General features: G+C 46.6%; 1 protein-coding gene across 1 annotated transcript in view; it reads right to left on the bottom strand.

The window, feature by feature from the left end:
- LOC148508417 (uncharacterized) overlaps positions 1–15,362 on the bottom strand; it is a 28,130-nt gene that overhangs the window by 3,181 nt on the left and 9,587 nt on the right. Inside the window, exons 3-4 of the mRNA XM_088444530.1 lie at positions 12,906–13,165; positions 10,581–11,108 (exon numbers count right to left, since the gene is read on the bottom strand). Coding sequence (XP_088300656.1) covers positions 10,581–11,108; positions 12,906–13,165 — 788 coding nt within the window. The remainder of the gene's footprint in view (positions 1–10,580; positions 11,109–12,905; positions 13,166–15,362) is intronic.

Genomic DNA, 15,362 nt, shown 5'->3' with positions numbered 1-15,362 from the left:
GGGGTTAATAGCCGGCCAGGGGAGGAAGCCTTCCTCTGAGGTCTCCAGCGGCCATTTTAACTCTATGGTGCAGCAGAAATCTCTCGATGACAGTAGGTCCAGTCCTGCGTACCTCACCATTAGGTCAGTGTACACAGCGCTATAGACTTCCCAGACACTGAATCTGGGCAGTCGAATGTAGCGACTATTTGCAGTATTTTATATGTCATGTTCGTGTGTGTGTGTATGTATGTATGTATGTATGTATGTATGTATATATATATATATATATATATATATATACACTCTGCATTGTATGTGACTTATGCTAGTGCTGTCTGCTTTTTCTCTCACCTGTCAGTGTATATCTATCCCTTTTCTTTACAATCTGCCCTGATACGGGTGGTTCTGAGACTATATATATATATATATATATATATATATATAATTTGTGAGGTTTTGTCACATACTGTTGCGTAATGCCATATTTTAGATGGAACTGTTTCATACGCTGATAATGGGGTACGTCAGTACCAGTAGAGAGCTGCTTGATTTTCCACGATGGCGTGTTAGTCAGATATGTCTGACTAGGGAATAGAGCACGATACTGCACCCATTCTGGCTATCCTGCCTGTCATGTGCGAATGCGGAGTATTTGACTCGAAAGGGTTATGTATGAGGGAATCCCCCTGGGGCAGTTTGTTTCTCGGGACACTGGCCTCCCTTGCGGTTCGCCTGGCGGCCCCCTTAGTTGCAACCCACTTTGGGTTGCTTCAACATGCTACCCTTTCCTCTCAGGGTATCTCACAGTTCTTGCAATTACCCCTGTGACACAGACTACCGCTCCCTACCGGGGTTTTTAAAAAAATTCCCTCAGGTAAGTCTCATTTCCCTGGCAGGTGCTACCACAAGGGTGCACTCGATGAGGTGTTGGGCTCCTTCACACAAGGGGGTGCCTAAATAAAGTATTTTTTATCCCTGCCTTGGTGCTGGTGGTCATGTCCATCGAGGTTATAGCGGATGTTAAACCTGCACCTAAAATCAAAACACCCTCTGTTTAAGCAATTAAAGTGTCTTCGGCTGTTTTCCCCCCTCTCGGACCAGCAGGTGGATCACATGGCGGAGGTCTGGCAATTGCCAGATAAGAGGTATCATAAGAGCGTTGGGCCTAATGTTTCCCATTCCCTGAGGGTCATTGCAAGTAATAGGAATCACCTCCCTGGGGTGGATCCTTATGTTATTTGTCTGATTAAGAGTGCTACTACACCTCCCATCCTTGCCCGGACGGATTCTACGGAACCGTAGGTGGTGACTTTGCCTGAAATCAATAGACACGTTTTCAGGGGCTGTTGCCCATCCAACCATGGCTATCGCAGGGGTGGCTAATGCTACTGAGTGCTGGGCCGCTGCATTTGTAGAACTTTTTCCCTTAAAAAAAAAAAAAACACTTCTGGGGATCAGACTCATTTTGTCGCTCACATTTAAAAATGCAGTTTCATATGTTGGAGCACCAACATTGGATGCCGGTTTCCTACTCTTCAGGGTTTCTGCTGCGACTGTATCCGCCACCATACCCTATGGTTGTGCTCATGGGCGGCAGCGGTAGTCTCCATGATAGGCCCTAAAATGGACTATTTTGGAGAGATCTTGTTTGGTCCTGACCTTGATAAGATTGTAGCAACGTTGGCAGTTTCACTCTGCATATTTCCGCCTTCAGCTACTCCCACTACGAGGCCTCGGACTACATCTGTTGAGTATTTGTCCTCAGGGACAGCCTAAAGGGCAGTCTTTTCCTAGGCTGTCTGTCTCCACGAGGGCCGCCATACCTGGTACCGAGCAGACTTGGTCATCCAGACGCCCTGCTTCTAAAACTGAAAGGACGAACCTTCAGCCTGACGGGACAGGTCTTCATCTGGGGGATCCCACATAATTTGCTACACAGGCCTTTCTTCAGACCCGAACAAGACCTTACAAGTCCAGAAAGCTGTACAATCCTTGCGATAAGCAGGGGTAATTGTCAGCCCCGCTATCTCAGCGAGGGACTGGTTATTCTACCTTTCTGGTGCAGGGGCCAAAGGGTCCTCTCTCATTGGCCTATCCTCTAACTGAAATCCCTGAACCAATTCCTAAAGGTGCCTAGGTTCAGAAGGGAACCCCCTACACTCCATCATCCAAGCTATGGATCCTGGGGACTTTGATATCGCTGGTTATTCAGGGCACGTACCTATAGAGCCTTCTCATCAGCGATGGCTCAGGTTTGCAGTGCCACAGCAACTCTTCCAGTTTTCAGGTTCTGCCCTTTGGACTGTCCACAGCCCCACCGGGGCTTACCATATTTATGGCTTTTATGACAGTCCATCTGTTCAGGGTATCAGACTGCTCCTGTATCCGGACAACCTACTGTTCTTTACAGGATGACCAGGATTCTTTTAAAGGCATTATCCATTGCTTAGCTTCATTGGAACAAAGGGTTAATCAACTGGGAAAAAGTCCTCCCTGAATTCCTCACAGGATATGATTCATCTGGGAGCCCTGAAGGATTCTCAGAATCGGAGAATCCTTTCTAACATCAGACAAGATCTCCACTCTAACTACGAGCACGCAGATGTCTCCACAGTTGACAAGTGTCTATACACTCTCATGTGGGTCCTGGAGTCCAGGGTGTCTACCTTCAGAAAGGTGGTATATGCTCAGTTCCATTCCAGGCCTTTGCAAAGACTGATCCTCTCCAGATGGAATGGTTTTCTCCATCGGATCACTGTTTAGACATGTTCTCTCTGGAGATGTCTGTCTCTATCTGGGTGGTTATAGCCATCTCATCTAGGGTAATCCTTACTACGGACGCCAGTTTCTGAGGTGCTGTGACTGGTCCGCACTCCTTTCGGGGCTGTTGGACGTCGGTTGCTTCCGCCCTGCAAATTAACTTGTTGGAACTTTAAACTGTCTTGGGCCCTCACTCTGGCCTAACACAGGCTTCATGGTGAACCTGAAACTTCAGTTCGACAGTGTCACAACAGTGGCTTACAGCTAGGAGACACTGGTCGTTGGGTAGCAATGACTGAGTGTCACACATTCTGACATAGTCAGAGTCTCTTCCCGGCCATCTCTGCAGTGTTCATTCCGGGAGTTCTCCATTGGGAAGTGGACTTCCTCAGCCGTCACAACGTGCAGCCTGGGGACTGGTCTCTTCTCCAAGAGAGGTTTCAACTCCTAGTGAGCAGAGGGGGGTCCTCATGGCCTTCTGAGTATCACACACTGCAGGTGTTATTCCAGCTCTTGAGGTACTGAAGCAACCTTCGTGACGCATTGTCACTGAAGTGGTCCTTCCACTTTGTGGACCAGTTTCCTCCGGTCTCCCTTCTTCCTCAAGGTCGTCGGAAGTTTTTCAATCGAGACGGAGGTGCTGTCCTGCTGGTGGCTTTATTGCCCCAGACATCAGGGGTACTTAAGATTTTCGGAGTCTCCCCATCGATGCTTCACTATCCGGTCCTGTTGTCTCAGGGTCCTTGTTATGCCCTGGATTGTTAGTCTTTGGCTGCGTCCCTCCTGTGGTCCTAAGGCTTCCCTGGCTCTGTCATCATTGAGATGTTTAGAGCACATAGACCAGCTTTTGCTAGGATCTACCACAGACTGTGACATACATAATTCTTATGGTATCATACCTGTCGCTTCGATCCTCCGGCGTTTAGGATTTCCAGAAATTCTGGCATTCCTTCCAGCTGGCCTGGGTCTCACCCTCCGCCTGGCCTTCTTGACAGTGCGGATCTCTACATTGTCAGTATGGTTCGGATGTGGAATTGCTCCACTCTCTGGTATCCGGTTCATCTTTCAGGGTGTTTCCTGGATTATGCCTCCCTTTCTCCCCCCTAGGGGCTCCTTGGGGTTTAGTAGTGGTTCTTCGTGCCCTCCTGGGACATTGAGTTGAACCACTGGCTGTGATAGCCATTACTTAGTCTATTGCTTAGGCTCTCTCTCTCGTATGGCGTTTACATCTGCCAGGAGAGTGTCGGAATTGGGAGCGTTCTCAGGTGGCTCCCTCTTCTGGTTAGATCACCATGTCAGGGTTGTGAGTTGCACTCGCCTTGTGTCTCTTCCTAAAGTAGTTTTTAAGTTCCATACTATTCCGGAACTTATGGTACTGACTTGTCACCAGCCCTCTCTGCTGGTGTCACCTCATTGACTGGGGTCCGCCCTCTCCGGATTTATGTGATCCGTTCAAGTTCCTTCAGGAAATCAGACTAATTTGTGGTCTTTGGATTTCACAGGCAAGGATGGCCGGCCAATAAGTTGACATCGGCTAGATGACTTCGTATGACTATCTCAGGGGCCTACACATAGGCTAGGCCTTTCTATTTTGGTTGATACTTATTCTACTCGGGCTATGGGCCACTCGTGGGAGGCTCGCTGTGGCACCTCCGCTGTTCTGCCTTGCTAGGTGGCCACGTGTTCTTCTGTCCACACCTTTTTAAAGTTCTATGCATTGGTTTCCTTTGCCTCTCAGGATGCTTCCTTTGGGTGACTGATTCTCCTCTCAGCACAGGAGCGTCCCCACCCTTATAAGGACTGCTTTGGGACATCCCCAAGGTCAACCCTGTGGACCCCCAATGGACCCTGAAGTAGAAAACAAGAGATGGTAAGAACTGTGTTTTCTCTATTTCTATGAAGTCCATAGGGTCCACAGGGCACTCATCCTGATGCACCTGGCGTCATATGGGCTGTGTAACTGGTCACAGGTTTCCCATCTCCTATGTGAATATGGTTCTTGAGTGTTCCAGTCTTCTCTCTTTCCTCCTCTGGCCTTTGGCTGCTTGCAAACTGAGGTACCTCTGGCTTGGGGGTGGGGTTATAGGGAGAGTGGACCCAGTGCATCCTGGGAGCTGAAAGCTTTAACTGCGTGGTGCGTGAATTTGGTTCCCAATCTATACCCCAAGGTCAACCCTGTGGACTTCGTTGAAACAGAGATAACAAAAGGTAAGTTCTTACCATATCTCTTGTTTTATCAGTCTTCTCAACATAGGGATACAGACACATCATCAGAGGAATCAGATGATGTGCATCCGTCAACAGTGGATGTTCCTCCTTTGGTGAAGGCGGTTAAATCATTCCTAGATATTCAGCATGATGAATCAGCTCATAGTAAGAAAGCTCCAGTGTTTAATCACCACCGAAAGGTGGCCAAAACGGTGTTTCCTGTATCTGAACAGCTTACTGAGCTTTTGGAAGAGGCATGGAGTAACCTGCACAAACTGTTTTATGTGAATAAAAGAAAATAGTTTTAGCCTTCCCCAACTTCTGTATGTACTAAATGGGAGGTACCTCCTACGACTCATTTAATCAGAAATGCTACATTGCCTATTCCATCAGCATCTTCTCTGAAGGATTCTACAGATAAGAAAATTGAAGCATGTCTTAGGCAATATTTTCATCATCTGGAGCTTACTCTTCCAGCTATGGCTGGAGCCTGGGTAGCCAAAGCTGTTGAAGAATGAATAGGGGCATGGGAAGACTTTCTACCAAATGCTACCAGAGAACAGATGATGTACAGGAAGCGGCTTCCTATCTGGGAGGAGCAGCAGTAGATGCTGGAATTCTAGCTTCTAAGGCATCAGCAGGTTCAATAGTGGCACGCAGGGTCCTTTGGTTAAGATCCTGGAGAGCTGATACAGGATCAAAGGTAGCTCTGGAAGTCTTACCTTTCTATGGGAAAGTACTTTTTAGAGCAGAGTTAGATAAAATAGCTACTCTGGCAGCTTCAAAGTCAGCAGGTCTGCCATCTATAGCTACAATAAAGTTTAGGCAGGTTTCTTTACGGTCCTTCCATCCTCAGGGATGAGCAAGGGAACAGTCTTCCTAGGTTTTTGCAGGACTACAAGGCGACAAACTAAGAGGTCTTGGCTGGCTAGACTTCCAAACCGGATGACAAATTTTTGGCCTGATGGGATGGGCCTCCTGGGGGATCCCAGGGTGGGAGGCAGACTGCTTCAGTTTGCGGATTACTGGTGTCGGGCAACAAGATGCCTGGATCCAAGAAGTAGTCTTTCTGGTATGCCCCCACTTTCAGAGGCATCCTCCCCAGAAGTTTTCTTTGCCAAGATCCTCCATCAGAAGGCTTTGACCCTTCAGGAAGCCATTCACTCCCTGCTGCAAGCGGGGGTAATCTCTGTTCCTGTGTCACAACAGGGAAGGGCTTATTATTCCAATCTATTCTTGGTTCAGAAACTGAATGGGTCTCCTCACCCTATTCTGAATCTAAAAACCCTCAACAGGTTTATCCATGTACTCAAGTTTTGTATAGAAACTCTCCAGGCAATTTTGGCAATGGAGTCTGGAGATTATCTGGTTTCCCTGGACATTCAGGATTCATAACTGCATGTTCCTATAATGCCATCCCACCAACAATTCTTACGGTTTGCGGTCCTTCATCAACATTAGCAATTTCAGGCACTACCCTTTGGCCTATCTACAGCCCCCAGGGTATTTAACAAAATAATGGCAGTCATGACTACCTCTCTCAGGCGTCAAGGAGTCAGAATACTACCATAACTGGGCAACCTTCTGATATTGGCGCAGACTCTGATTCTTTAAAAAAAACCATCTTCAACTGACCATAGCCTGCCTATAAAAGCACGGCTGGATCAACAATTGGAAGAAATAATCGCTTTCTCCAATACAGCAGATGGTACATCTGGGTGCTCTTCTGGATTCTTAAGCACAAAGGGTGTTTTCTGCCAGAGAACAAGATTGCTGTTCTATTATTCTGAATACACAAGCTGCTAGGGTATCCATTCTTTTAGCGATGCAGGTCCTGGTATCAATGGTATCCACTTTCGACATGGTAGGGTATGCTCCGTTCCATTCTAGGCCACTGCAAAAATTGATCCTCTCCAGGTGGAAAGGACAGTGTAATCTTGTAAAGGTCCCAGAGGATCCTTCTCACTCCAGAGGTTCATCACTCCCTCCTGTGGTGGCTAAGAAATGATCATCTGAACAAAGGGTGCCCATTCTGGATTTCATATTGGGTGCTTCTCACCACGGACACCAGTCTTCGGATGGGGGGCCGTGACTGGTCATCACACTTTCAGGGAAGATGGACAAATCAAGAAAGTCATCTGCCCATACACATTCTGGAACTGCAAGTAGTATACAAAGCACTTGGCAGGGCACAGAATCTGCTCCAGGGCAGGACTGTTCAGATCCAGTCCGACAACAGTCACCAGGACATACACATCGGAGAGTGGTCTCTCCATCTGGGAGTGTTTCAGCTTCTGGTAAACAAATGGGGTCTACCAGAAGTAGGTCTCATGGCATCACGTCCCAACCACAAGGTCCCCGGGTACGGGTCCAGAGACCCATCAGCAGCCTTTGTGGACGCACTGGCAGGAAGATGGGACTTCAAGCTGGCATCTCTTTCCGCAGATTTCCCTCCTCCCAAGAGTTCAAGCAGGAAGGCATAATAGTATTACTGGTGGTTCCGGTTTGGCCCAGACGTCACTGGTTCACCAACATACAGAATCTATCCATAGACAGTTCGTATCCTCTTCCTCTATGCAGGATTTGCGACCGCAGGGTCCCTGCCGGCATCCGGACTTAACCCATCTTGCTTTGACGCCGTGGCTCTTGCATCTTCCTTCTTAAGAGCAAAAATGTTTTTCCAGTTCTGTAATTCAGACTATGCTTAGGGCATGAAAGCCTGCCTCTGTCTGCATCTATTATAGGGTTTGGCATTCTTTTGGTCAATGGTGTGCCCACAGAAAGTATGATCCTAAGGTGTTCAGGATTTCCAGGGTACTGGCTTTTCTCCAGGCTAGTTTAGACCGTGGTCTCCACCTGGCCACTTTGAAAGTGCAGGTTCTACACTGTCAGTCTGGTTCCAGAGGAAGATTGCCTCATTACCAGATATTAGAAAAATTTTTCAGGGAGTTCTGCGAGTTTAGATTTTTTTTTTGTTCCACCGGTAGCACCGTAGGATTTGTAGTTTGTTCTTAAGGGGCTACAAGCTACCCCCATTTGAACCCCTGGACTCTGTAGATTTGAAATGGTTGACAGTGAAGACACTTCCTCCTCTTAGGTTCTATGCCTTTCATACTTTTGCCTCTCAGGATGCTTCCTTTGGGTGACTAGTTCTCCTTTCTGCTCAGAAGCATCCCCCTCCTTAGGGAAACTGCTTTAGGACATCCCTATTGACCCTGAAGAAGAAAATTACTTACCTAGGTAACTCCTTTTTCGAGGTCCATAGGATCCACAGGGCACCCACACTGACACATCTGGCTGCATGGGTAATCTTTTCTTTCGGTCACAGATTCCCCCATTTTGTGTAAGCATGTTTCTGGTGTAAGATTGCTCTTCCTTCTCCTGCCTTGAGGCTTGTTAACAAAACTGAATGCCTGTGGCTGGGGGCAGGGTATATATGGAGGAGGACCAGAGGCATTCTGGGAGCTGAAGCTTTAACTGTTTGGTACCTGTATCTCTCCAACCACAATATCCCCCCCCCCATCCCCCATGGTATCCCTGTGGGCAAGTCTACCAAAATTGTAATTTGTTCCTTTTTGTAGTCTATGTCTATTGTATCAACAATGCATTTCTATATTTTTGTCTGTCGCCGGGCCCTTGATTATTTTGGCACCTGGCTTTCTCACTTGAAATAATCTAGAATGAGAGCGGGTAACAACATTTCTATAGACAACCCTATAGTCTAAACCCCGGTGTGCTCTCCCAGTGGAAGTCCTTTATTCCCTCAATTGTGGTGGACACTTCCTGGACTTTGTTCTCCAACTCTGCCTACCCACTCCAACCATTTTTCCTGTCCCATCTGTACTCCTCCACATGCACACAGCCACCTATGAATGGTATTGACTCCATCCTCATTAGCCTCACTTGAGGAAATCCTATTTCTACTCTATACAGACACTGCAGTCTTTCCACAATACAATTACTACATCCCTAGCCAAGGCAGCGAAGACCACCATCCTAAAGAATCTCTTGAGACCTAACCCCATACCCTGGAACTACTAATAGGCATGCCACCTGCAACATCAATAAGTAAATCTCACTTTAACAAAGACAATTATACTACCCTTTTCACCAAGCACACTGCCAGCTTCAACTTCTCTGCCCACACTTTTTACTTTTCCACTTACTCCAAAGGCAATCATCTGCATCAATAATCTTACCAGATCCATGAGCAACTTCTCTTTTCTACTCACTCAGTTTTCTCTCTCCTGTTACTGAGGACAAGGTCCCTACAACTCATCACCCAGTCATTACCACTGGCACTTTCATCTTCAAATATACGCTCCTCTTTTATAACCTCAAGAAACTATTAAATCACCATTTAAAGCCTTCACTTTGCTTCCACATTACTTGAGAAGTTTGTATACCTACCTGACTCCTGTCTTCTGCAATCAGGTTTCCACCATTTACACACCACTATCTTCACTAAAGTGATCTACTTGCAGCTCAAGCACCCTGCACACTCTTTACTTCCTAGCTCTTGATGCTCTTTCAGTGTCTCTACTTCTGACATCCTCCCCACCCTCAACCTGTTGATAATCAAGGCACTGTTCTCATATCTGCTTCTTTCAGTCTTTACTATCAGCTATTTTATTTTGTGTTCAACAGCCTCTCTACTTATGTCGCAATGATGCCTAAAGCTCACCATATCTAAAACAGCGTTAACATCCAGGATTCCTCCTGAAATACAGGCCCTAATGACAGTCTTTCCTCAGATATACCTACCATCCTCATGGCATGATCCTTATCTGCCCTGTCTGGCTGGGTGTGAGGCCTGGTGGAGAGATAAGAGGGCAGGCTACTGCTTTCAGGGGGCGTTCCATCCGTTCTTTCTCGCGGAGGTGCAGCAAAAAAACGGCAGATCGCAGGCGCCAAGCTGCAGGTCAGTGTGCTAGATTGTAGCAGGTGGTGGGTTTTTGTTTGGATGGATCAACCCTGTAAGCTCTCACAAGCAGAATCCTCTGTCTGTACCTCCTTTGTCACCATCATTTGTATGATGTGTCCTAACAGGTTGCAGAGTTTCTCAACACCTTACACAAATAATGATGTACATTAAAAAGTGTCAAATGTACAAGTTTGACTTTAGTTTAAACTTGCTCTGTTGACACATGCTGGAACCAGAATGCATCCTATGTGATGTGAAAATGACAGGAGTAATAACACTTAAGCATTAAACATGACTGTGGGAAAAAAAACGGGGATGTAGTCAAAAGGTTGACAGGCAACGTGTCAACATTCTCAGACTGTTGACATGTCAACATTAAGGTTAGGCCTCGAGAGGTGAAGGGTAGGGTTAGGCACTAGAGGGAGGGTTAAAGGTAAGGATTAGGGGAGAAATGCCCAAACACCAGAGGGTCTGACCCAGAAGACAACATAGAAGGCAGGCAAGTTGCCACAGGGAAATATGTTGACATTCTAAAATGTCAGAATTTCATCACTGTCTACATGGGCAACGTCAACATATCATACCCAAACCATGTTCATTTCACATCACAGCGATATGGCAAGTCCTTTGACCTGCTTACTTACATCCCCATACCTGCGTTTTACCTCTCGTTTCAATACCCAATTTTCTCATTTGGGCTTCTTACCTGTGTTAGTCGTACATGCAAGAGCTCTGTCCAGTTCAACCAGTAACGAGAGACTGTAGACTCTGATATTCTGAATCGAAAAGCTAGATCTTGGAGCAGTAAACCTAAGCGCAGCCTGGTGAGAACAAGGAGGAGCTGGTCTTCTAAACTCAGGGCACTTTGAGGTCCTACCTCTGTTTTCTTCCGAATTCTGCCAGTGCACAGCTTTTGGTCTGCAGTAACAAAGCCAAGGAAGTCTGTGAGATGTTCGTAGCTGTCAAAACCTGTGTAAAAGCGCACCCACTTGCTTTCATTTTTTATGCCGTTCATACAGAACCCGGTATCGTCCCTGTTGTGCTCTTGTTGCTTTACTTGCTGACCCAAATACAGAACGGTTCCAGAGCTTCTCTCTAGTTGCTCTTGTAAGTCTTTGTTTTTCTTTTCTAGAATCTCTTTCTCGCAACGTAAGTTCCGTATTTCTGATTCTAGATGGGAAATCTGCTCACACATGTCAGACATCACCACCCATCTTTCATTGTCCCACTTCTCCTGTATTGGTGGAAATAAAAACAAGCCATTATATATATATATATATATATATATATATATATATTGTAGCTTAGAGTACAGAGATGTAAGCAACAGTTTGTAGTGAAAACCAGATGTGCACCCAACATGAAAGACATGACATCCTGTTTTCAGATACGTTTTGTAATAGATTATGGAAGATGTCCAATATTTGGTTTTCGGCTGACACATAGTATAAGTGCTACTTACCCAATATGAAATGGTGGAAGAAGTTTAGGAACTATTTCTGATTTAGGTAATTGAGGGTATAAAAAAAAAATAAGTACAATCTGATTTGTATGAATACATACACCAGGAATAAAAATCAAACCTGTCATTGAAAATATTTGGATAATCTATACCAGGGGTAGGCAACCGGTGGCACTAAACCTCCCAGCATGCCTTGCTACAGTTTTTCTGTTGGTGCATGTTGGGTTATGAAGTTTTACAAAAGTTGGGGTAGGTTGGGTAATAGTTTTTTGTTTTTAACTATAGTGCAGGGCTGCAGATGGTCTGCAAGTGTGTACAATCTCCCCATCCCCCTCTGATGCAGCGTTTCCCAAACTCTGCTATTACAGTCCAGGTTTTAAGGATATCCATGATTGAGCACAGGTAACTTAATAGTACCTCAGTCATTTTGATTTAACCATCTGGACTCAAGCATGGATATCCTTAAAACCTGGACTGTAATGGCAGAGTTTGGGAAACTGCATCAATCCCTATATGTTCAAGATGTGCTCTATGGGCCACCTTAAGTATTTGAAGTAAATGCATTTTGCCACTTTTTTTTGGCTGCAACTTGCTTTTTTTTTGGTACGTATGCTCATCTTTTCACAATGGTTGTGTGTTTCCACACAAGAGTCCCTGCGCAAAGAGGGCCAGGACGGGGGTGTACTGTAGAGACAGCCAAAGTACAGTAAGGGCATGGTGCGGGAAGGTTGGTGCGAGTTGGAGCCAATAGGGCCATGGATTCCTGGAGGGACCTAACTTACAGGAGCTCAAACCCAGGTGCAGGTTGCAGACTGATTATGACGGTAGCCGCAGACTGTCTCCGAGTGGAAGAACAGGTCTAAAGCAGCCCATACACTGTACTTTTTTTTTTTTTTGCACGCTTTTGATCGATCGAAATGATCAATCATGCACATCGTGTGTTTATGTAAGTTTACGATGTGCATCCCCGCCGTCGTAGATCTTAAGGAAACACCGTAAGATTGCGATCTATCATGTAGGATGTGATACAATCATACGATCTCGAAATGCATATGTAACGATCAATCTTACACCATTTGACCACAAAGGGAAATCGTACAACACATAATGACGTTTCTAAATCTATTAATGCAAATAGAGTTAAACTGCTGCAACGTTTTTTAGAAAAACCCAATCACACTGTATGGACTGCTCATTTTACACAAACTATTTATACTCTCTTTGCAAAGGGGAAGCCTGCACAAATGTTTAAGAGTTTTGTCATTCTAAAAAAAAAAAAAAAAAAAAAATTTCTGACTGTTGTTCCATTAGCATTTCACATGCACTTAGCGGCTTGCAGCTTTTGTAATTAGGGAAGCCATGCCTCCTGCTGTATTCTTGGTGCATCTGACCCTGGTACTTGAAAGGTTGCTGCGGATGCTAATTTGCATATGTGCCCACTTCAGTATAGGTCTTTTTGCCCTAGATGCATTTTGCAATTATGTTTGCGCGCAACTCTGATTAGGCCCCATATGTCCAACTGTATTAGTGATGAATGTGTATTGCCTGGTTATTGTGTTCGTGTAGTACCTGGAGTGACTCGCATTGCACCTCCTTGTCGTTGAGTGCTTCTTGCAATGACAGCAGAAGCTGATTCTGCTGATGATTTGTCATCTTCAGTTCTCTCACCATCTGCTTCAAGAGTTCAGGGTCATCTGGCACACAGTAATCTCCATGATCGTGTACAATGCATTCATTCACTTCACCCAGGTCCTGCAATGTTGACTCACTTGCTTTCTCCATCAGCTCTGCTGCCCAAACCAGGTCACCAATGCTGGACTGAACGTCTCCTGAGGGTGGGGAGAAAAATGAGAGTTATGGTAAGAATTTGTCTTTGTTGACTCTTTCTTCAAAAGTCCATAGGGACACCTTACGGAGGGGGAGGGGGGGGGGTGTTATAGCTGTATCTGGATCCCAGGCACCACGCAGTTAAAAGCTTTACTCACAGGATGCACTGGTCCATCCTCCCTATACCCCGCCCCTGAGCCAGAGGCACCTCAGTTGGTAAGTAGCCAGAGGAGGAAAAATAGGAAGACTGGAACACTCGAGAATCACACTCACAGACTGAGACAGAAAACCGGTGACCAGCCACATAGCCCATATGAAGCCAGGTGCGTCAGGGCGGGTGCCCTGTGGACCCTATGGACTTTGAAGAAAGAGTTAACAAAGGTAAGTTCTTACCATAACTAATTTATTCTTCAGGGTCCATAAGTTCCACAGGGAGACCTTGGGGGGTAGGTTGGATGGGATCAGTATGAAATACTGCCGGACGCACGTTCGGTTCGAATCCCGATGCTGGAAGACCGGCAGTGAAGATCCCAACAGATAAGTATTGTCCCATTCACCAACTTAACTGCCATCAGCACCTTCAAAGGCCAGAACGTCTTCCTTACGGTCCTTTCGTTTTCAAGGAAAGCCCAAAGGATAGTCCTTTCCTAGACAGTCAGCGGCTAAATCGACCTCCAAACCTAAGAAACAGACCTGCAGTGCCAGACGCCCTACTTCCAAGTCAGAGGATAAACACTCAGCCTGATGGGACGGGCCTCCCTCTGGGGGATCCCAGATTGGGAGGCAGACTTCTTCAGTTCGCCCAATATTGGTGTCTCACTACAAAGGATGCTTGGGTAAGAGAAGTGGTCTCGAACGGGTACACACTCTCATTCAGTCGAAAGCCTCCCAAACAGTTTTTCTGCACAAGCCCTCCTGTGGACAAGAACAAGGCCTTGCAAATCCAGGAGGCCATAGAGTCCTCGCTGGAAGCAGGGGTAATTGTACCAGTGCCGCTATCTCAACGTGGGACTGCTTACTATTCTACGCCGTTTCTGATTCAAAAGCCGAATGGGTCTCATCAGCCTATCCTCAAATCTCTGAACAAGTTCCTCAGGGTGCCCAGGTTCAGGATGGAAACTTTACGATCCATCCTACTGGCTATGGAACCTGGGGGATTACATACCTACATGTGCCCATAGCACCTTCTCACCAGCGTTATCTGAGGTTTGATATTCTGCACCAACATTCAGTTTCGGGCGCTGTCCTCTGGCCTATCCACAGCCCCAAGGGTCTTTTACCAAGATTATGGCTGTCGTGGCAGTCCACCTTCGGAGTCAGGGGGTACAACTCTTCCCATACCTGGACGACCTTCTCTTACTGGCAGGTTCTCTGGAAGTGCTTCAACAACACCTGCACCTGACGATCGCTTGTCTTCAGGCACATGGATGGATGATCATTTGGAAAAAGTCCTCCCTAATGCCCTCGCAGAGGATGGTTCATTTGTTAGCCCTTCTGGATTCTCATCAGCAGAGAATCTTTCTAACTCCAGAAAAGATCTCCTCACTACAACAGTGAGTGCGTAGTTGCCTCAGTCACCGGGTGTCAGTACACTCAGCAATGCAGGTTCTGGGGTCCATGGTGTCCACATTCGACATGGCGGTATATGCTCAGTTCCATTCAAGGCACCTGCAGGGGCTGATCCTCTCCCTTTGGAACGTATTACCCCACCGGATCAGGACTCAGAAGCTGGTACTTTCTCCGGAGGTGCGTCTGTCTCTATCTTGGGGGCTGCAAACAGCTCATCTCACCAAGGGTCGCCCCTTTTGGATCTCGGACTGGATTCTCCCGACAACAGACGCCAGTCTTCGGGACCAGGGCGCAATGACGGGTCCCCACTCCTTTCAGGTCCGTTGAACTGCAGTCGAGACAATCCTTCCAATCAACATATTGGAACTTCGGGCTGTGTACAAGGCCCTCAAGATGGCTCATCACCTTCAAGGAAAGCCTGTGCAGGTTCAGTCCAACAACACCACCACGGTGGCTTACATCAACCATCAAGGAGGCACTCGAATTTGGGCAGCAATGGCAGAAGTGTCCCGCATTCTGACTTGGGCGGAGGGTCGCCTCCCAGCAATTTCAGCTGTGTTCATCGTGGTAGTTCCCAATTGGGAAGCAGACTTTCTCAGCCGTCATGATGTGCATCCAGGGGAGTGGTCT

This window comes from Taudactylus pleione, unplaced genomic scaffold (genome assembly GCF_031769625.1).
Source record: "Taudactylus pleione unplaced genomic scaffold, aTauple2 ptg000366l, whole genome shotgun sequence".
NCBI lineage: Eukaryota > Metazoa > Chordata > Amphibia > Anura > Myobatrachidae > Taudactylus > Taudactylus pleione.
This window is presented reverse-complemented; position numbering and strand designations above follow the sequence as displayed.